The sequence below is a fragment of the Rattus rattus genome, chromosome 15, assembly GCF_011064425.1.
Source record: "Rattus rattus isolate New Zealand chromosome 15, Rrattus_CSIRO_v1, whole genome shotgun sequence".
Classification (NCBI taxonomy): domain Eukaryota; kingdom Metazoa; phylum Chordata; class Mammalia; order Rodentia; family Muridae; genus Rattus; species Rattus rattus.
Window position 1 is genome coordinate 9900278 of NC_046168.1, and position 23028 is coordinate 9923305.

Below are 23028 nucleotides of genomic sequence, written 5' to 3' on the forward strand. Positions count from 1 at the left end.
TGAAGTGGTTGTCTTGATTATTTTCCCAACTTTTTAAATTTTAATACTGTTGGTACTTGTTCCCATTTTGTTTTGCTTTTGCAATAGCTATCAATCAGGATTTAGTTCTAAGATGTATCTAGAAGCTCTTCCTCTCCCGCACTCAGTGGTGCTTAAAGTTAATGTTGTATTTGGCATATATTTATAGATGTTTGTGTGAGAAGAGATATAACTTATTAACATGGCTTACAGGATCACTGTAATAAAATCAGTGTGCTTAGGGAGAGCCACAGATGTTTCATTGCCACTTAAATACTGTTGTGGGATTAAAGTGTGTGTGTGTGTCTTATTCATAGGAACCTAATAATAGAAGTAACTAACACTGTTAACTAATCATGTTAACAGTTAACATTATTCTTATTACTTAACATATTGTGGACAGGCTAAAGTTAGCTCCTCGTTTGGGATATTAAAGTTTTTATGGCATTAGTTCCATGTCTTAGTACTCTGTGTAGTGTGGGAAGATTTTCATATTTTAGCATAGGCAGCCGCCATCTGATAGTGAGAGACAGTTCATATAGCTACTGACAGTTCATGTTTCTGAGGAGACACTTGTATTTGAAAAATGTTTTTCTGCATCCCATCTTTAGAATATTGAGTTGGGATTGTGTTATATATCATGTATAGAATTAAACTTAAGCTTATTAGTATCCTTTCTTGTTCTTGTGACTAGGTTAGGCATTTAAGCAGTATCTCTCAGTGACAAGGATGAAGAGTGTAGAAGTGGGCATCATGATTATGCTAGTATGCTAGATGTGCTTTGATGTTTTTCACTACTGTATGTAAAATGAACCCACTATACAATGATGCAGGTTCAAGACCCCCGTAATCTCATCCTTGTGTTTGTTTCACAGAGCCATTTCCTGCATTTAAGTCTTGGCAGGAAGACTCTGAGTCTGGAGAAGCCCAGCTGTCTCCACAGGCTGCAAGGATGACTCACCACCCCCTGGGAGAGGACTGCCCTCCAGTATTATCTCATCGCAGTTTAGACTTTGGGCAAAGCCAGCGTTTCCTACATGATCCAGAAGCATTGGATTTCTCATCAAAGGCACTTTCCTTTACTAGGTATGTGGTCTCATGTCTTCGAGAGGCCGTTCACTAGTCCGTCCAGGCCTGTGATTGACATCGCTCTATTCGCCTGCTATTGAATGTTGAATTTATTGAGGTTACGTAGTACTTAGGGTTTACTGTTAGACTGTGGGCATTTCCTGCCGTTTAGTCGTCATGTATTTACTAATATTGGAATGCAGAACTCTGGAAAGGAGAAGTTGACGTCTGTACTGTGCTAAGTGAGATGTCATCTCATTGAGGTGCAGTGGTTCCGGCATCTTCTTGTAGCATCGTAGAATGCACACACTTTCTGGAAGGAGCTGTCATGCCACTGAGTGGGCCTGAGTGCGTACTGTCAAATGGCATGGCATCACTGACCTCTACATGGTGTGTGTGTGTGTGTGTGTGTGTGTGTGTGTGTGTGTGTGTGTGTGTGTGTGTGTGTGTGTGTGTTGGGTGGGGAGGGGGGAGGTGTTGAGGAAGGATACAAAAAGAAAATGCAAAAAAGGAAAACAACATCAAAAATCCATGAAATGTCCAAGCTGGCAGAGGCACAGAGAACTCTCGTGGAAAAGGGACTGGTGCCGCTCCTGTAGAGCCCCGCGCCTTCCCCTCTCCTGTAGAGCCCCGTGCCTTCCTTCCTTTCCCATTCATTTGGTTCAGCAGCTCCAATGTCTGCTAGATTCAAGCTGGAAAGCTCTTTCAGCTTATGGAATTGGAACAGTGTCAAGAAACCACAGCTTGACAAGTTAGTTATGCTGTTGAAAATGGAGTCTCTCATTACTTTTATTCAGATAAGTTTGAAATGTGTTACTATTACTGTCTTTATGATGATGTGTTGGGGACAGGGGCTCTTGTGCTGTGACATGTGTGTGAAAGTGAGAGGACAACTCAGAGTCAACTTCCTTCCCTTTCACCATGACCTGGGGTCTGCCATCAAGCTCAGGTCATTAGGCTTGCACAGCAAACACCTTTGTCTGCTGATCGTCTTACATTCTGGGAAACTTTTTTGATAGTCAGAGGAAATGGACAGTTGGTGGTGCACATGCAGAACAGACGCTAAGGACTCTTAACCTCTTCCAGAGGCTTCCAAATGATGGAAGGCACACTTCAGGGTTACTGCTGCATGCTGAGAAAATTCCAGGAGCCATGGGTTGAGATTTAATACTTTTTTCCCAGCTACTCTCTGACTTGACAGTGAAAGGGAAATTTACATAGTCCATAACACAAACAACATTTTCCTTTGGCTGAGAAAGACTTCTTTGGGATGGGAACAAGTTGAGTCATCAGACCTTGGAGCCTGTTATCTGTATCTCATAAATAGAAAGGCTCATTCTAGGCACCCCAGTGCTTCTGGGTATGCCTCCATCCGAGGTAAGAGCTCCCCCAGTTGGCTGACCTGGATACATACTGTACTAAGGAATGCTAAAGAACTGGGACAGAGGGGGTTGGGGATTTAGCTCAGTGGTAGAGTGCTTGCCTAGCAAGCGCAAGGCCCTGGGTTCGTTCCTCAGCTCCGGAAAAAAGAAAAACAAAAAACAAAAAAAAAAAACTGGGACAGAAGTTAAAACACAGAGAGCCCTCAGCGGCCTCTTCCCTCAGGCTGGCAGAGGCAGCAACCCTGACAGGCTCAGCAGCATGACAAGATGCTTTTAGGTTAACTTTCTCAAAGTAAAAGGCAAGTTATAGAAGAGCTCTAAAATACTTGCAGCAGCCAGGATGTGGTGGCTCATACATAATCATAGCACTAGGGAGGAAGAGGCAGGTTGATCTCTGAGTTTGAAGTCCTGGTTTACAGAGCAAGTTCCAGTACAGACAAGGCTACACAGAGAAAAAACTTGCATAAGTAACATGACCACAAACAAGTACTCTGGTTAATAAAAGCAGCTTAATTTTCAGAAGTTATAAAACTCTTTTATTTAGAGACAGGGTTTTGTGCACCCTAAGTACGTCCAGAGTGCTAAGGTAACATGTATGCATACTGTGCCTGGTTTATATGGTGTTGAGGGTCAAACTTAGGCTCTCTATATGCCAAGAAGGCACTCTGCCAACTGAGCTGCATCCCCAGACCTAAGATTTCAATTTACATGTATTTTGTTTTGGATAATTTATTTTGTTCAGTAGCAGTGAAAAGCATTTATCATTTTTAGAGCTAACATTGAGGTGGGGGTGGTAGGAGCGATGATCAGAGGCTAAGAGGCTTACAGAGGACCTGAGTTCAATTTTTTGTACCCACACTGTGTGCTTACAACTGTGCATAACTCCAGCTTCTAGAGATTCAATCCCTTTTTATGGCCTCTGTGGGTACCTGCACCCATGTGCACATGTTGGGCTGGGAGGATGGCGTGGTGACTTCAGAGTGTACACTGTTCCTGCAGAGAAGCTGCCTGCTCTCAGCTTACCATGTACTTCCCAATCACTCGTAACTCCATCTCTAGGAGCGTCTGACCCTGCTGTCCTCTGTGACTCCCGAACTCTTGTACATACCTTTAACTTTCATACACAAAATTAAACTAAACATTTAAAAATCAGCTAACATTAGCATACACTTACAAATGCTGTAATATTAGGAAACTGCCTTGAGTATTTTCGGTAGGAAAAAAATGCAGTAAGCAAACATTAGAAATAGCACGGAGTAGGAAAAGATGTCTTGGTACACAACAGCAGTGCCTTTGTCTGTCTGTCTGTCTGTCTGTCTGTCTTTAAAGAGCCTTTGTGTAGGGGTTGGAGAGTAGTAGAGGAGCAGCCCGATTTGAGCACCCACATCAGACAGCTTACAGCTCCCTGTAGCTCAAGCCTCAGGGGATCTGCTGCCTCTGCCTAATGTGGGCACTGGTCTCTCTGCAGCTCTGGTTGTCCTGGAACTTGTTTTGTAGACCGGGCTGCCCTTGAACTCACAGAGATCTTTTTACAGTAATTTTTTAAATGTGTAATTGTGGGAGAGGGAGAGGAGTGTGTGTTGTGAGGGATCTATATCACTTCTAACTCTTTGTGGGTTAAAGAGTTAAACTCACTAGGTTGGGCAGCAAGTGCTTTACCTGCTGAGGCATCTTGCCTTGCTCCTGTATAGAATTTTTGCAAGTTATTTACAGGTTTAGTGTGGAGATATTATCTGGAATGAGATGGTGAACTATTACTATTGGTAAAGTTCAGAATGCAAGATACGATTTGAAGTCTTTACTGTGAGCTGCATGGTTTATGTGGCCTTTTCTATTGCTGTTGTGTCCCTTTTTGGAGGGTTTTTATTCTCATTGAGTGTTAACACAGGGTTTTAACCTCAGTGAGAGAATGTGTGTGTAACATCACTTCCTTATATTCAGCCAGCATTCACTATAACGCTTTGGGGCTGGGGAGCTGGCTCAGTGGTTAAGAGCACCTGCTGCCCTTGCAGAGGACACACAGGCTCAGTTCCCAACACCTACATGATGGCTTACAACCATCTGTAACTCCAGTTCTGGAGGTGTGATGCCTTTTTCTGCCCTCTGAAGACACTGGGCACATAGTGCTGTATAGGTATATGTAGAGTTTTGTAATAATAGCAACAACAGCAAAAATAAACAGTACAAAGCCTCTGACAGGGCTGCAGTGACACAGCACACTGCCTTCCTGCAGGCTGGGTTATGTTGTCTAAATGACAGTCAGGGAGTCAATAAGCAATCTTGTCATTTAAATACATTTTATATTGCCCTCCCATTTTAATTTTTTTTTGTATGTGGTTTTCTGTGTGTGGGCTTATATATGTGAGTGTAGTGCCTCCAGGGGCCAGAAGAAAGTGTCAGATCCCCTGGGATTGGAATTATGGATGCCATGTGGGTGCTAAGAATTGAACCTGAGTCCTCTTGGAAGAGCAGCTAGATTCACCTCTCCAGCCTGAGACTCTTGGTTCCCACGTGTGTAGCCAAATTATTTATTGACTGCTCTTTAGTATTAGAAATTTAATTTCACTTAAGATTATTACCATTATTATTGTGTTATTTGCTCAAGCCTTCACACTGGCTCTCCCTTCCCTTGTAAAATGTCCTCACTGGTAATAGGAACATGGCAGGACAGTAAGTAATGCTATGTTGACACTTGAAAAGTTAACACGCTGTGTTGGCCTGTTTTAATTCAGAATTCGAAGGTCATCCTTCAGTTCAAAAGATGAAAAAAGAGAAGACAGAACACCTTATCAGTTGGTCAAGAAGCTTCAGAAAAAAATCAGACAATTTGAGGAGCAATTTGAAAGGGAAAGAAATAGCAAGGTAAGCTTGTAGTGCTGCCTAGATCAAACTTGAATTCATGTTAAAGCTGAGGGGAGGGTTTTACTTAGGAGAGCATGTTCCAGTTCTTTCCCGAAAGAGAGCATATCTGAGATGCTAGGGAAATAGTAGTGATCATACAGGCCTGAGAGCCAGGGGGTCCTTAGTTGTCAATTTCTGTGCCTGTGTTCTTAGTATTGTATCAATGTGTATTGTTTCCATTTGCAGACATTTTTTTTAGAAATCATAAACCAAGTTCTTTACATTAACAAATTATTGTGTATTTTCTGACACAAATCACACTAACAAAAGGGGAGGGGGAAATAAGAACAGTGTGTCTTTGTACCTATTAGACCCTGTGTGTAAAGTCTGATGACCAGAGACGAAAGAACTGCCTTCAGACTTGGCCCCTTCTAGTTGTATGACCTGACCTGCTTTTATAAGAGCTCGATATCAAAGTGAGAGGGAACTGTAAACACTATGAGGGATAAGTTAAACGTAACTATTGGTCATTACAAATGTCAGTGATCCAATTCCATAACTTTGCAGCCCTCCTACAGTGACATTGCAGCCAATCCGAAGGTATTAAAATGGATGACAGAGCTTACAAAGTTACGGAAGCAAATTAAAGGTATGAGTGCATTTTGTGGAAAATCTGCCTCTTTAAAACATTTATAATTCTATGCAAAATATAGTCCTACTTTTTGAGTTATGGTGGCATACCCTTTTAATCCCAGCACTAAGGAGGCAGAGGCAGGCAGATCTCTGAGTTTGAGGCCAGTCTAGTCTACATAGAGAAACCCTGTCTTGAAAAACCAAAATTAATAATGATAAATCTATCTTGGAGCTTTTTCGAAAAAATAATAGGTTTCCTTTTGTTCTGTCATTAAGGCCAGTAGAACATATTAAGAAATGTCAATGTAACTTTGATTTCCCTGAGGAACTTGTTGTCCCTAACCTAGTCCTAGTCCTGGAGGCTTCTAGCCTCCATGTAGCCTTATCTAGACCAGCCTCTGAGGCTCACTGCTGGACACGCTCACCCTCTCCAGCTCTCTCTGAGCTCCGGCTGGCTGATTCACCTCAGCTGCTCTGCCTCAGACTCCTCCAAGCTGACTGGTTCAGTCTGGCTTCTCTGTTTCACCAGAATTGCTCTGCTCGGCCTCAGACTAACTCTGGCACTCTGTTCTAATCTTCTGGGTCCTCCTCATTCTCTTGTTTGTTCTATCTTCACCTATGTCTAGGTTGTTCTCTCTGTAACCGTAACTACCCCTCCTCTCCCCTGCCTCCTGTGTCTCTGCACCGCTCTCCTATGTAGCTTTCTTTTCCTTCTTCCCCCCTCCCCTTCTCATAAGAGGTAGGCTTATCATATTCCATCAAACCTTTCTCTAATTCATCACTTTGCCACTGAATTAGACATAATTTTCAAACATTGGGTGATTCCTTCTGCCAACTTATTTTACCTTCATTGTTTGGAATTAAAGGTACTAAGGGTGTGTCAGTCAGGGGGGTTAAAGGTACGAGCCACACAACTAGAAATGGGGCTCTTGGTAAATAACACAGTCTCGGGTTCAAAGTGCGATCAAATGTCTGCAACAAAAAAAAAAAAAAAAAAATGGGACTCTTTTGCCATGTTCTTTCCAATGTCTATTTGTATGAGTATTACTTTTTTGAAAGATACCCTAGATTATATTCATAGATAAATTGATCCCATATCGTTTATCTGAAATATATTCTAAGTATTGAGCTGCTTTGGGTTTTGGTGTCTTTGTGCATGGGCAGTGTCTTAGTTAGGATCTTATTGCTGTGAACAGACACCGTGACCAGTGTTAGTTTTATAAAAGATAACATTTATTTGGAGCTGGCTTACAGGTTCAGAGGTTCAGTTCATTGTCATCAAGGTGGGAGCATGGCAGCTTCTAGGCAGGCATGGTGCAGGAGGAGCTGAGTTCTACATCTTTACTGGAAGGAAGCCAGGAACAGACTGAGCATCCCCATGCAGCTAGGAGGAGGGTCTCCAAGGCCACACCTTCTAATAGAGCCACTCCCTGGGCCAAGCATATGCAAACCATCACAGGCAGGGAGTCAAATTTTATCCTAAGATGATATAATTAGGAGCTGGGAGTATTGGTCAGTGGTAGAGCAGAGTACTTGCCTACCATGTGGGACGCTCTGTGTTAGATCTCCAGCCCCTAGGCTTAATGAATTTTTGACCATCTGAAAATTTAACTGTCACCAGTGGTAGCATACCCCTTTAATCCCAGAGCCCTGCCTGGTCTACAGAATGAGCTCCAGGACAGCCAGGGCTACCCAGAGAAACCCTGTCTCAAAAACCAAAACACATCAAACCAACCAACCAAAAATTGCTAAGTTATAAACTCTTTAAAAAAATGTTTATGTATGCTTGATTATGTTTATAGATTTTTAAAATATAGTTTATTTAATTTATTTCATACATTGTTGTGAGGGTGTCAGGTCACTTCACCTAATTCAGACAATTGTGAGCTGCCATGTGGCTCCTGGGAATTGGACCTGGGTTCTCTGGAAGGGTAGCCAGTGCTCTTAACCTCTGAGCCATCTCTCCCAGCCCCCTGGGAATTCTTTGTAAACCATAAATTATGCTACATGCTTTTGGATGCTGGTACAGTGTTGCTATTGTATTTATTTGGATTCTAGTACAGTGTTGCTGTTGTGAGACTATGTATTCCTAGTGTGCTTTAGTAGTCACAGCTGCATCCAGAGCTACCTTTGTGTTCGTGTTGTGACAGTTCGTGTTGCTGTCCTGTTTTATTCATTTGACTCTAGACTGTGGCTCTTAAGGGCTTGTACACACTGTGCTGTAGGGTTTTATCATGTTAATGTCTCATTTTTATTCTCAGATTTGGAGGAATTTGCCTAGGCTCTTACCTCCATTGGGCACAAGTGCTTTTCCCTCAGTCTTGTGCTAGGTTTAGTTCCATGGTAGCCAGGACGGCACTGTGTAGTATTGTTCCTCCTCTACAAGCACACTCTCCTTACAGCTCTGACTCCCAGCACTTTTATTCTTTTATTGTTTATTTTGTTGTGTGTATGTGCAGACCAGAGTTTAGTGCCAATCCTCCTCAATCATCAAAAATCAAAGAATCAAGTTTTTGGTTTTTCTAAGACAGGCTGTGAGCCCTCACTGTGAGACAAGACTGGTCCTGAACTCACAGAGATCCCCCTGCTGCCTTTGCCTCCCCCTCATGCTGGGATTAAAGCTTTGCGCCATCACTCCCTGCCCAAGCTCAGCTCTTTATGAACCTGGAGTTGACTTCTTTTCAGTACTTGTCAGAGTATTGTTCTTTACCGTGGGTATTGTTTGAAGAACAAGTGTACTGTATGGTAAATGTGTGACTTTGAAATATGTTATCAGTTATTAATCTTCTTATTTCTGAAATTTAGATGCAAAACACAAAAACTCTGATGGAGAATTTGTGCCTCAGACACGTCCTCGGAGTAACACTCTGCCAAAAAGTTTTGGCTCTTCTCTAGGCCATGAAGACAGCGAGAGTGACGGTGAGCCCAGAGCCATTCAGAAAGAGAAGACGCCGTCTAAGGAAGCGACTCTTGAGCTGATCACAAAACGATTGAAGGAAAACCGTGCTGAGCGGCACCTTCCTGAGGACGTCAAGGTAATTCTGAGCCACAGTCTCTGCCTGGGGTGGCTTTTAGAGCACCGGAAACAACTTAACTAGCACAGGTTAAGAGCTAGGTATCCTGACTTTTCTACCCTTCAGACTTGCAACTCCAAAATATGCTTTTAAACCTAGAGTACTAGATATTAATGCATGTTGCAGAATGCTGGCAAGATGGATGTGTAGAAGATAAAATGGCTGAATTTGAACAGTAGCTGTGGGTGTTGATGAGGCCTTGGTATTTGACATAAACTATGTGGATTCTGCACTTGGTTTCTTTCTTTCTTTTTTTTTTCTTTCCCCCTTTTCCAGCAATCCTGAGAGATATAGATATGATGTTAGCCATTGAAAAAATACTGTCTTGAAAGCCTGGCATAGTAACACATATTTATAATCCAAATACTGGAGAATTGGAGGCAGGGGATTAGGAGTTCAGCTACATAGTGAGTTTGAGCCCAGCTTGAGCCACATGACAACCTGACTAAAAGAAAAGGAGAAGGGCGGGGAGCAGGAGAGAGAAGTTACAAGCACTGGCTACTCTTCAGAGGTCCTGAGTTGAATTTCTTGCACCCACATGGTAGCTCACAACCAATTATACTGTTATCTGATGCCCTCTTCTGTCATTTAGGCTCACGTGGAGATAGAGCACTCACATACGTAAATAAACCTTAAATAAAATAAAAAACCCAAGCTTGACAGTAGAGGTGCACACTTTTAATTCCAGCACTTAGAAGACAGAGGCAGATGGATCTCTGCGAGTTCAAGGCCAACCTGGTCTAAAGAGAGAGTTCAAGACCAGCCAGGGCTACACAGTAGAAACCCTCTCTTCAGAAAGAAAAAAACCAACCAAACAACAAAAACAAACCCAAAAATCAGGTCATCTTTGGTATGAGGAGTTACATTTTTTTAGGAACTGTTACTCTTTTTATTTAAAAAAAAAAAAAAAAAAGAATTATTTATTTATTTAATGTATATGAGTACACTGTAGCTGTTTTCAGACGCACCAGAAGAGGGCATCAGATCCCCTTACACATGTTTGTAAACCACCATGTGGTTGCTGGGAACTGAACTCAGGACCTCTGGAAGAGCAGTCAGCGCTCTTAACCCCATCTCCCCAGTCCCAGGAACCGTTACTCTTATGAATGATATATTCATGTGTGGATTCATGCACTTCCATGTGCACAGAGCCAAAGACAACTGTCCAGGGTCCTGTTGGCCTCTGCCTTACTCTCTTAAGACTTAACTGCACTTGAAGTAAACCCTATTATTCCAAAAAGCTCTCTATGAGGCTTCCGGGCACTTGGTAACCAGTGTGTGTTAGATGGGGTTGCAGGGGGTTGGGGAGGAGGGAGGGACAGTCTCAGGTGAGTTTTTGTAAATAGGAGGTGGTGAACAAGACACATTGTTACTTTGGTAACAGAATACATCTCCCTCATGATGGGAATACAGGACTGTATGTACAGACACCCCAGAGGGTTCTGCCTTCGACCATTCAGTATGTTACAAAAGAGTATGTGTACTGCACTGTACAGAGCGCACCCACCCACACAGAGGGAAGCACAAGGCCTTAGAGTAGAGGTAGGTTGCAGGTTGACATTTTGTGCTTTCTCTTGGAGCTTTATACTGTACCGTTTTGGGTTTCCTTAGTAGAGACGCAGACTCATAATCTGTTTATCTTCTGAAATGTGTGTCTGCATCCACTGTCCTTTTGTTGTTGTTCTCTCTCTCTAGTGTCTATCCATCTACCCAGCCATCATCTGTCCTTCATATTTATGTGTGGTGCTGATTGAGTCCAGGGCTCTTGTCCAAAGCTAAGCACCTGTACCACTGAATTACAGTAGCAGTCTTTGGTGTTTTGAGAAAGGCTCTTATCATGCCGGCCACATTGCCTTTAAATTCCAAATTCCTCCTGCTTCTACCTCTGGAATGCTGGGATTGTAGGCCTCTGCACCTAGCCTGTATTCACTTGTCTGCGGTCTTTCTGTCTCTCTTTGTCTCTGTCTGTCCGTCTGTCTGTGTCTCTGTCTCTGTGTATGGGGGGTGTGGGAGGGAGGAGATGGGTATTTGAGGAGTTAGTTCTCCTTTCCCATGGGCTCTGCAGATTGAACTTGGATTGAGCTAAGGTCTTCTGGCTTGTGGGTCAGGCACTTTGAATCCTCCTGAGCCAGCTATCTGTCCATATTTGTGGTTGTAATAACAGAAGACTTTGCAACATTATAAAATGTCAGGAAGGTATGAAAGTTCCCTATATGCTGCAGAAGCACTGTTACAAGTCCTTTTACATCAAGGAATTTAGTCCTTTGAACCCTTTGAACAAGAATGGAGTATTACTGATTTATAGATTGGCATATTAAACACAAGATGGACTAAGGTACCCAAACTAGCATTCTTAATTCATACAAAATATAAATTAAGCCATAAAAAGCTATTCATTGACATACTAAGAGGCTTAGATTGTATAAAAGACTGGAAAATGTTGCTGTAAATCCAGATACAAAGAATGTATTTACCTAGTCTATATTGCTGACCATTTGCCCTTTTACCTAATTACACGGTGAGTGTGAAGAGAATAATAACACCAGTGCTTTTTCCTCCAATTCTAGAAAATGACAAAAGATCATTTGATAGAAGAGAAAACGTCTCTGCAGAAAAGTCTGCTTTACTATGAAAGTCAACACGGAAGGCCGGTAATTCTTTTCTTGCTAAGACAATTTGATTCTGCCTTGTAAAAGAACATGGATAACTTCCATGGTCTGTATTCCTTAGAGCTGTTTTATCAAACTTTGTTTCCGGTAGTGGGAGATGGCCTACTGGGGTGAGGGAGCCGCACTGCTTACTGTTCTGATGTCTGGGCTTCTGGGAGTAAGGCTTCTTTGCTTCACTTTTTTGTTGTTTTGTTTTTTTTGTTTGTTTGTTTTTTGGCTTCAGGTGACCAGGGAAGAAAGGCACATTGTTAAGCCTCTCTATGATAGATACAGGCTGGTAAAGCAGATGCTGACACGAGCTAGCATTACTCCTGTCCTTGTAAGTAAAACAAATGCTTGATTTTGTTTTTAAAGACAGGGTCTCACTTTGTAGCCAGAACTGGCTTGGAACTCACTAGCCCAAACAAGCAAAACTCCCGAGTTCTGTAGTTAGAGGCATTCGTTACCATGCCTGGAACAAGTATTTCGTAAGTTCATTTTGCCAAAGTACAAAGGAAAACAGATGAAACATGAACACATATAGTAGGACGTTTGGAGACATGCATACCAAGTATCAAAAGTTTTAGTTGATTATGGGTTTTAAAAAGATAGAAAATGCGTATTTCTAGGCAACTTGTGAGTACTTCTAGGCATGTGACACTAAGTCTTGACAAACAGCACAGGAGTTAGAGAAGGATGCTGAGATCTAGGGAGTGCTGTATGCAGATGGATCTGCAGAGATGGCAGAAGTAGCTTGTATGGGATGCCTTTACCTAGTCGCTGTTGGAGTTCTTGTCTGGAGAGTTTTGTAATTATTACCGACCACTGCATTATATCATTAATGAGTTTTAAACATTTATTTATTTAAAGGGCTGCATGCGTGCCATGGTGAGAGTGTTGGAGGTCAGGTTCTTAGGGATGGAACTCAAGGTTGTCAAGCTTGGCAGTGAGGTTAAACCATCCTGCTAACCCTAAAAATGGGTTTTAAAGAAAGGACCCATTAAGATAAGGCCAATTACTAAGTGTCTGGTCAATCATCTCGGTGAGTTCAAGGCCAGCTTACTCTACATAGGGAGTTTCAGGACAGAGAGAGGGAGAGAGAGAGAGAGAGAGAGAGAGAGAGAGAGAGATCCTGTTTCAGAAAAACAAAACTGAGACAGATGGTGGTGGCCTGTGCCTTTAATCCTGGCAGAGACAGGTAGATCTGAGTTCAAGGACAGCCTGGTCTACAGAGTGAGTTTCAGGACAGCCAAGGTTGCACAGAGGAACTCTTGTCTCAACAAACATACAAATAAGTAAAAGACTAAATTAATGAGATGGAACAATGTTAATCTACAGGGCCAGAGAGATAGCTGATAGGTAGAGGTACTTGCCATCAAGTCTCATGACCTCTGACCTTCACACACATGCTATGGCACATCCACACACAAAAGTAATCAAATATTTTAAATAATGCTTATCCATATTTGTGAAGTATTTTTAAAAACCCTATTTTAAAGTGGGGTCGTTTCCAAGGTGGTTTCGACCTGTGAGGTCATGTGATTTTCCAGCCTCAGCCATCTGAGGAGCTGGGCCAGCAAGTATGGCAACATGAAGAAAACTGGAATCTGTATACTCATATAGGCCACAGGGCTTTGCTTGGAGGATTGCAAGTTTGTTTGAAGCCAGCTAGTACAACTGAGCATGACCCTGTCTCAGACTTGTTTTAAAAAGTTAAGTTGAGTAATGATTACCTAGCGTGCTGGGATGAATACTGTATTCTAGTTTTTGGTTTGGTTTAGTTTTGTCTCTCAAGAATTTTATGGGGTTCTCAGACCTCCGAATAAAGATAATTGAGTTGGGTGTGGTGGTTTGCCTGGAATGGTAGCATGTGAGGTGCTGAGACAGGAATATCTCATAATCTTCATAAGAAGCCTGTGCTACAGAGTGAAACCTGTTTCAGACAAAGAGGGCTGAGGTAAAACACCACTGGTCATCTTCATCCTCATTATCTATACATCACACCCTGTTCCCTTGAATTTGAAAGATGGGCAGCACGAAGTGAGCTCCCGTAAGACTTCGCTATGTCATAATGACAAAATATGAATTAATTAAGGGATGTCTTTAGAATTTAAAAGACTGCTTTAAAATTTTGAAAGATTGTATATTTTTATTGATACATTTTCATACAATCTATTTTGATTATATTCTTTATCCCCCAAACTTTCCAGATCCTCCCTACCTTCCTAACCCCCACCTTTGTGTTCTTGTTCTTTCAAAAAAAGAAAAAAGAAAACCCAAGAAAGTAGTTTGCCAACACAAAACACACTCCATGGGGATTTTATTGTGCACCTTTTGTTTTACTTTGGTGTCTGTCATACTGATTTTCTCTTTAGTTTGTTTTGAATTTTGTTTGCTTGTGTTTTTGGGCTGCTGGGGACTGAGCGCCTCTGTTAGGTGAAAGTAACATTGTGTGATAGAAGTGTGAAGTTGCACTAACTATAAATGTGTGAAATATAAAACTCGGTGTTGCTGATTGTTACAGGGGTCTCCCTCCACGAAGCGCCGGGGTCAGATGTTACAGCCAATCATAGAAGGAGAAACGGCACACTTTTTTGAAGAAATCAAGGTATTTACGAAGAAAAGTTGCTCTTTTGTTACGTTCCTAACAAGAGCGTGGAAAGTCATAGCCTGTGTGGTTCTGCTTGGTTGTCATTTTAGGAAGAAGAAGAAGACGGTGTCAGCCTCTCCTCTGAGTTAGGTGACATCTTGAGCACAGCCGTGCACACACAGTCATCCCTGGAAAACTCAGAATCTGATGCTGAAGAAAAACTGGCTCGGGACCTCTGCTTGTCAAGTACTCGTGCGGCCTCTATGTATGTGTGCAGACCCGTGTTCTCATTTTCTTATTTTAAAATCGTGTGTGTGGAAGTCGAAGGACAACCTTACGTGTTGGTTCTCACCCCCTGCCCTGTTTAAGTGCTGTCTCCACCTCACTTGCATTGCCATAGGGTGCTGGAGTTACATGGTTTTTGTCATTTTTCTATGGGTTGCAGGTGTTGGCCTTGTCCATAGCACTCTGACTTGGCTAATTGTCCTCTCAGCCGGTGCTTCCTGTTTCTTTATTATTTCAACCACAAGTTGTATTCAATTTATAACAAAGTTATAGGAACCTACTGAGAATTTGGCTGTTCTGTATTGGCCTGCTTATCTCTAGATGGATTTAATTATGTGTATGTTTGTGTGGATATTTGCACGTGTGTGGAGGCATTGTGAGCCCCTTCATGTGGAGTTACGAGCTACTTTGAGCTGCCTGACACATAGGTGCTGGAAACCAAACTCAGGTCTTGTGCATGAGCAGTGTGTATTTGTAACTACTGAGCTATGTCTGCAGCACTCCTGCATTTTTACTTATTTTTTATGTGTATGAGTACTTTGCCTATATTTATGTCTTTGCACTATGGACGTGCCCGGTGCTCCTTGAAAAATCATCCTTGTAAAATCATACAATCATAGCATAAAACAAAAGTGGCCATCTGCTCAATGGGAAATCTCCAGCATGTCCCTCCTTGAAGGTCAGGAGAGGTCTTCAGGCCTCTGGGACTAGAATCACAGATAGCTGTGAGCCACTTTGTGGGTGCTGGGAACTGAACCAGGGTCCTGGAAGAACAGCCAGTGCCCTTAACCAATGAGTTCTCTCTTTACTCATTCTTCACCACCACCCCCCCTTAAAAAAAAAACAACCCAGCAACAGCCCTTCTCGTTGGCATGGGGGCTTGTTGATTACTGGCTGGCCAGAGATTCTTGGGGAGTTGATTATAGGTGCACAGCACTGTACCCCGAGCTTTCATGTGGGCTCTGAGGATCGAGTTCAGGTACCTCAGGGTTGTGAAGCAACTACTTTACCAATTGAGCAATCCCCCAGCCTCAGAAAAATGTTTAAGTAGTGAGACTAGAACCTTAAAACCTGTTATTTTGATTTAATTGTATGTTTCTAAACAGGGCTTAGAACCACTGTTAATATAATGGAGAAGCGGTGCCCAGGTAGTAATGTTTGTTACCATTCTACTTTAGGCCTGAATTACTGGAACAACTTTGGAAAGCCAGAGCTGAGAAAAAGAAACTACGTAAGACCTTACGGGAGTTTGAAGAAGCGTTTTATCAACAAAATGGCAGGTTTGTTAAGCATTGTGTGTAGATGTTGACATCTTTCTCCTTCAACTCATAGATGTATGTTACCATGGTGCAGTACATGGAGACTTGGAGCAGATGCTTGGTCCCCAAGACCTACATAGGGAAGGAGAGAGCCACCTCCTTAGAGGCCTCTGATCTCCACAGGACTCCATAGCACATGTGCCCTCATGGGCCCACACAGCCTTCAGAGTAACATCTCAGGGCGAATACTAGCTTGGTGCAAGAGCATTTATCTAACATGTGCAAGGCCCTTGGGTTCAGCCCCCATCACTTCAAAAGACAAATAAAATAAAATAATAAACTTTTTTATAATATTTTTTGAGGCAGGGTCTGTCCTGGAACTTACTAGGTTGGTCTCAAACTGAGATTGACCTGCCTCTGCCTCCCAAGTGCTAGCATTAAAGGCATGGCTACCTCTCCTGGCCAGTTTTACAACATTCTTTTGTGCTCCCAAGACCTGTTGTTATTAAAGGAAAAGTCATGTAAGTTTTCCTGCAGCAATTTTCTTTTTGTTGTTGTTTGTAGTGCTGTGCTCAAACCTCTGAGGCAGATACTCTAGCACTGAGCTGTATTCCCGGCCCACTGTGGCTTTGTATTGTGTAGAAGTGCTCATACTGACCTCTGTCCTGATGGGACCGCATTTTGAGGCTCTATCTGGAACTTGCTATGTAGACAGGTTGACCCGGAACTCAGATTTACCTGCAGGATTAGTGATGTGAACCACCCTGCTTGGTACAAGATACTACTTAGGAAAGATCCCACAGTTGGAGTGAGATCCTTTACTGGGATTTCTTGTCTTTTGAGACAGGGTTTCTACGCTGCCCTCCCAAACCAGTGACTGACAAATGACCTCCTGTCCTGCCGCTTTTTACAGTGTCACACTTACATGGGTTAACATGATTTAAAAAGCATACTGAGGAAATGGCTTAGTCAATGAAGTGACGGCTGGGCAGCGCTGTGGACCTATGTTTGATCTTGAGAGCACAAGCCAGATGTCGTGGTATCCAAGTACTGATCACTAGGCTCAACAGCCAGTTAGCCACTCAGAAAGCTTCAGGCAAACCCTATCTCAAAATCAACGTGGACAAGACACCTCAGGTTACCTCTGGCTACCTCTGGCTTTCTCTTACTGCATGGACACATGTATAACTTATGTACTCATAAAGAAGGATAAGAAAATGTAAATTATAAAGGCGTTTTCCATGCACCTTTTCTTTATATTGAAAAAAAAATTGAGGTAATTTGATGCTGTGGTTTGTAATTAAACTGACCACTAATGGAATTATTTACTAAATGTATGAGTCCCGGTAGCCTTCTAGCACTTACAGACCATCCCGTTTATTGGTAAGTATGTAACATTAATTAAGCAGTTAGTAGACATAGCTACTGTTCTTTCTGTGTGAATTAGTCCAATGCCTGTTGCCCACAGAGCAGCTTTTATTTCAGCTTAAATTTGTAATATTATGCTTCATATCAGAATGAACTTTTGAGTATTTTACAGAGTTTTATCTTCCCCAGGAATGCCCAAAAGGAGGATCGTGTTCCAGTCCTTGAGGAATATAAGGAATACAAAAGAATTAAAGCCAAGCTTAGACTTCTTGAAGTTCTTATCAGCAAACAAGACTCTTCAAAATCCATATAAAATATGTTGCTTGAAAGTTGACATCATAAAGTGATTGTGTTCCCTGATGGTTCACCATGTGTGCTTGGCTCATCCTTGCGTTCACTTTGTCAGGCACTCAGAGAATTCCATTTTGTCCTTGTTTGTGGTTTCAGTAGGGCAAGGAAAGGCTGTGCCCCGTTACCTACCACAGACCTCTCCTCACTTAGCCACGTTACCTACCGCAGATCCCTCCTCACTTAGCAAACATGCAGGTACATCTATTAGCAAAGGACAAGAATTTTATTCTTTTTACTTCAAGAACTTTGGAAATACAAGGCTTTTTTGTTTACTTTTTGTTTTTTATTACTGAAGAAAATTGAGAGGAAAATCTTCACACTGAATGAAATTCTTCAGTTGCCTTTTTCTTACAAAACGACTGAAAATTTAAAAGAATAGCTTATAAGTGTGACATATGTAACTTTTTTTTCTAGAAAACCAAACTGAATTTTCAGATCCTACATTGGAACACCTTGTGTATATTTCCCAAAGTGACACCTGCACAGATAGTACTCAGCCAGAATTTGCAATTCAGTGGTCACACTCCTGAACCAAGACAACAGCGGCTAGACCACAAAGCAGCCGTGCAACATCACACACATCACTCACACGCTGCCTACAGGACTTCAGTTACTGTCACCAGCTGGCAATGCTGACTTGTCTGGATCAAACCCTGTGCTGTCCCCAACCCACTCCAGATAATGTGAGAAAATAGCCAAGCCAGTGTGGAGGGCCTGGGGCGGTGCTCAGATGGGTGCGTGTCAGCTGGGCCTCAAAAGAAGGAGCGCACCCCAGTGTGTTCTCTAAGGGCTAAACCACTGCAGCTTTCCGTGCTTATTCAGGGGGCTTCATCTCCACGTGAGCAGCTCTCGCCAGGCGCCTGCTGGTTAAAGTGGCCGCTCACAGATGTGTAGTGGTGTGCTCCTTGTAGACTCTTAGCATCTTTTTCCCTTGGCTTTGCACGGCTTTTCAGGTAACCTGCTAATCATTTTTATGGGACAGTAACTTGTGTTAATACGACAGATGTGGGTCAGGCTTAATCTAAGTGGGTCGTCCCTCATTCCCCACCCCCACCCCAGTGCTTTTTTGAATTGATAAATGTCTCACTTTGCCCATGCTTTGCATGTAATGACTCATGCATGATTTTCTTAATAGTTTGTTTCATACAAATGGAATTTCATAACATCTTTAATAAGATGAGGAAAGCATGAACCTTGAATGCTGGCACTATTGTTACCCAGTAAGAGCAGGAAGTAAGTTTGATAATAAATAGTGTGTCTAAGTACTTCACATCTCACTTGTGTGCAATGCCTTTTTGGGGGGAGAGGGGAAACCCAGCAGTAGTGAATGTGTAGTTGGAGGGATTTTTTTTTTTTTAAGTACTGGATCATCCAGCCTTGTTTGTGTGCTTTCCTTTTGATAATGCTAGGTCACTCATAATGTATTTTTAGAAAAGTAATTAAGAATGCCAAAAAAAAAAATGTATCATTTGATTTGAACCCATCATGTGGTGTACTTTTTAGTTTTTTTTCAGACTGGATTGCTAATGTAATTTTTTATGTGCACTGTATATTTTTATGAATGTTTTATTTTGTATACCACATGCAAAAATGTTCATGTGCACTATTTAAATGTTTTAAATAATATATTCCTTCTCTATAACGCTAAATCTATTTGAGTACAATATTTTTATAAGTCTGCAGCCTGACTGGTTTCACTGAGTTACAGCTGCTTCATGATTTGGTCGTTCAGTGTTAGTTTTGGCTGAGTAGAGAAGCGAAGTGACTCGCACACTGACTCATGGTTAGCAGTGTCCCGGGATAGTTAGGCAGCTTGCGAGAGTTTTACTTTGGTACAGATAAACTATATCTATATACAATACTATATAGATATATATGTGTCCACTTATAATTGCATTGCTGTGTTTGTTTGGCACTTCATTGTACAGACTTTTGTAATAAAAGAACTTCACTGTTCTAAGTCATTGCAAATGTATGTTTGTTTTTCCAGGAGGCATTGTTCTAGGCTTATTTAAATTACCCAGTGCTGATGTCAGGGGACACAACCAGCTTGCTCAACAGTTTGGCCAGCACAGTTATGGGGAGAAGTCAGTCCTGCTTCTTAGAGCTATTTAGAGAAACTGCAGAGAGAATACTCAAACTACCTTCACTTTTATTTTCCAGACACAGTTTCATTATCTTCATCTTGAAATTGCTGTGTAGGTCCAAAGACCTTGAACACTTGCTCCTCTCCACCTTCGGTGCCAGTTAGTCATTTCTGTTGCAGTGAATCATTGCATTCAGAAACAGACAACCTTGGATGCTCCTTGCTTTGAGAAGGTGGTGGGTAGTAATTTTTAAATTCTTTTATTTACCAGCATGGTGTGATACGCACACCTCTCGTCCCAGCTACTCTGGTCACGGCAGAAGGATCCTTTGAGCCCAGGACTTCGAGTCTGGGCAACATTATATGTGTGTGTGTGTGTGTGTGTGTGTGTGTGTGTGTGTGTGTATGTATTTTTAAAAACAAAAGTTTTTATTTTAAAATATTTGCCTTATTCATGCTTTAAATACACACCCTGAACATTACCCACATTATTGATGTGCGAATTGAGTGTGGTGGTGCTCAGCCCACAGGACAGAGTCTGGCTATTGGTGAAGGTCTTAGAGAACTTAGAAAAGTAACATTTCCCTTCAGTCTCTAAAATACCAGTCATACACAACTTTCCAACAAGAGAGCTCTCAAAGCACCCTCTGTCGAAGCGGAGCCAATGTGCTACTGTCTGCTCCACTCTTAGGGGACTTGGAATGCTGTTCTAGATTTCTGCTTTTAGCTGCAGAGTTTGTTCTGTATTTGACTCTTTCTAGGAGTTTTGGATTTTGAAGAGGGGAGATTATTTTATGTTGATACAACATATAATACTTTCTTGGAATCTTATGACTTGACTTCCATCTGGCCCACGCAAGCAAGACCCTGGGGCACGATGTGGTTGAAACACACAGTTCTTGTACTCTGCCTCTCATCCAGCCATTAGAGCTCTGCCCCCACGAGTGAGCAGCATTAACTTGTACTTTCCCCTTTACTCCCCCCCAGAACTTAATAGTTGTGATAAAAATCCTGTGTGCCCATGTGCTCATAACAGGAAGCCCTTGGTGAACTGCACTTGACTCATGGAGCCCATCCTATTATAAGTGAGAGCTGCTTCAGTGCCCTTAAAATGCATCTCAGCCGCAGGCATGGCTCAGCGCCTAGCATTTGCAGGCTGCTGCGCTCAGTCCCCAGTACTGTGGGAGAACAGTGACTATGCCGGTGTGTTTAGGGGACAACACAGCAATACTCGCCCCACCCCCGAGTATTCCTAGGCACTGACTCCCACACCACCTCACCTCACTCGTCAGCGAGCTAGTGTAGCTTTCTCATCACTTGGTTCAGTTTTAAACTCAGGTAGCGTAGCTCCTTCTCAAGCTCCACCGCATATAAGAAGAGTCTAGGAGAGGGGACAGGAGACAGTGGCGCGTCACTGTCCGGGGTGACAGGCTCCTACAGCACATTCTGTCCTACAGACAGTCAATGGAAAGCTGTGAGGACAGTCTGCCTGCTGTGCCTTCCATTGAGAGGCGGAGCACTGCGTCCCACTGTTACATGTATGTTTTGCCTGCTTCTATGTCTGTACCATATGCATGCCTGGTGCTGGAGAGGTCAGAAGAGGACGTTGATCTCCCGTGCTGGAACTGGAATGCGTGGTGCTGTATGGATGCTGGGAATCAAACTGGGTCCTCAGGAAGGGCAGCCAGTGCTGCTCGTCACTGAGCCATCTCTCCAGCCCCCTGGTCTTACGTTCTAAGTAAGTGGAGTTGTGTGCTTTAATGCTGCAGAGAATGAGAAAGAACTGTGTGTAGCACACACAACTCTGGCTCAAGAAGGTAACGTGTGTGATAACGTGTCCTCCCTGCGCAGCCTGTGTCCCATGTATTGTGTGTGATAACGTGTGTCCTCCCTGCGCAGCCTGCGTCCCATGTATTGTGTGTGATAACGTGTGTCCTCCCTGCGCAGCCTGTGTCCCACGTCGCAAACACTTACTCTCGAAATTCTTGCTGAGTGACAGGCTGGTAGTCGTCTTGAATTTCGGTAGAATAATACTTTTTTTCAAGGTTTTCCTTCCACCTTTTCATCTGCCTTGCCTCTTGGATCTCCTGTCGATTTAGAAGACAAGTCTGAGCAGACAAGTCAGGCTGCGGTCTGTGTGTACCAAAGACTCCAAGTGCTGAAGACCCCAGGCTCCCACAGCCCGGCGCATGCTCTGCGTCAGCTGTCACCCTGAAGCCTGGGGCCAGGGCACAGACAGGCCAGGGCACGCATCTGGTTCACTAACCTGACTCCTGCCTCTTGTGCATCTTGGCACCTCTTCCTGGTTTACTCAGGACTGATGCTCATGTCCCTCTTTCAGTGCTGTGTACTGAGTCCAGAGTCTCCTATGTGCTGTGCGGGTGCTTGTGTCCAGCAAGTACCCTTCAGATTGCATCTGTGGGCATTCTTTGCCCCCCAGCAGTTTTTATGCCAGACTGCCCCAGAAGAGTCCATTGTGAACACTCTGCCTCGGTTAAGACCGTGTGTACCAGTGTTGTCGCTTATGCTAGGAAACAGGTGTAACCGCCCCCTCCTGACTGAGTCCTCTGAACCATTCCTACCACCAACTTGTCCTGTGTCCAAGCACTCTACTACATCTCAGTGTTTTTCATGCATGTGTGTGCACATGTGTGTGTCACACATGCAGAGGCCATATTAGGAGAACTTGCAGGCCTCGTAGGTTCTGGAGTTCAGACTCGGGCCATCAGGCTTGAGCCTTTATCTGCTCAGCTGTCCCACCTGCTTCATTTTTCTCAAATTTAGGGTGAAAAAAAAGACAGATTTGTGAAAATCAGAAACATCCCCAGGAAAGGAGAAGGGAATGTCCCCAGGTGTGATCCAAGTGTTTGAGTAAGCCAGCTATGGTAGCATGCCCATGTTGGTTTACAAGAGGCTAGAGCAGGGTGATTGAGGCTACCCTGGGCTGCATAGCATGAATGTGTCAGGGAGCTAGAGTTAGCTCATTAGAGCACTTGCTAGAAAAACATGAGGACCTGAGTTCAGATCTCCAGCAGCCAGATCAAAGGCCAGGCTGTGGCATCGTGTACCTGTCATCCCAGCTGGTCTAGGCATGGATGGCTCCAGAATTGGTGAAACCTTGTCTCAGTTGAGGAAGATGCCCAGTGCTGACTTTGCCCTCCATCCACACAGGAACATGTGCAATCAAACACACCTCACACGGTAGACTTAGAAAGCAAACACACTTTGGACTAGGGCAGCTTCATATGAAGTTACTAAGTGTACTTAGTTCAGAGATCAAGGCAACCAAGGGGATCCCTGCCTGGTGTTTATGGTCACCGTCAAGATGGCCCCTCATCGTGTTCTATGAAGCTCCACGGTGCTGGCAGAGAAACTCGCTAGCTCCCCAGTTTTCGCAGTAAGACTGTTGACTAAATGATCAGGCT

The 23028-nt window shown here is 43.1% G+C and overlaps 2 protein-coding genes across 13 annotated transcripts in view; one reads left to right on the top strand and one right to left on the bottom strand.

The window, feature by feature from the left end:
- Nucleotides 1–19481, top strand: part of Fam13b (family with sequence similarity 13 member B) — a 79104-nt gene extending 59623 nt beyond the window's left edge. For 8 of the 11 annotated variants that reach the window (XM_032885990.1, XM_032885989.1, XM_032885988.1 and 5 more), the window contains 10 exons: nt 894–1104; nt 5201–5330; nt 5877–5958; nt 8748–8977; nt 11584–11667; nt 11909–12004; nt 14189–14272; nt 14365–14519; nt 15718–15819; nt 17356–19481. In XM_032885990.1, coding sequence (XP_032741881.1) covers nt 894–1104; nt 5201–5330; nt 5877–5958; nt 8748–8977; nt 11584–11667; nt 11909–12004; nt 14189–14272; nt 14365–14519; nt 15718–15819; nt 17356–17479 — 1298 coding nt within the window. In that variant the 3' untranslated portion in view covers nt 17480–19481. The remainder of the gene's footprint in view (nt 1–893; nt 1105–5200; nt 5331–5876; nt 5959–8747; nt 8978–11583; nt 11668–11908; nt 12005–14188; nt 14273–14364; nt 14520–15717; nt 15820–17355) is intronic. The other 3 variants (XM_032885994.1, XM_032885996.1, XM_032885995.1) reach the window with 2 other exon arrangements.
- Pkd2l2 (polycystin 2 like 2, transient receptor potential cation channel) overlaps nt 17330–23028 on the bottom strand; it is a 35134-nt gene continuing 29435 nt past the window's right edge. Inside the window, exons 13-15 of one of the 2 annotated variants that reach the window (XM_032885999.1) lie at nt 21578–21690; nt 20884–20984; nt 17330–17876 (exon numbers count right to left, since the gene is read on the bottom strand). In XM_032885999.1, the coding sequence (XP_032741890.1) occupies nt 20900–20984; nt 21578–21690 (198 nt within the window). In that variant the 3' untranslated portion in view covers nt 17330–17876; nt 20884–20899. The remainder of the gene's footprint in view (nt 17877–20883; nt 20985–21577; nt 21691–23028) is intronic. The other variant, XM_032886000.1, reaches the window with a different exon arrangement.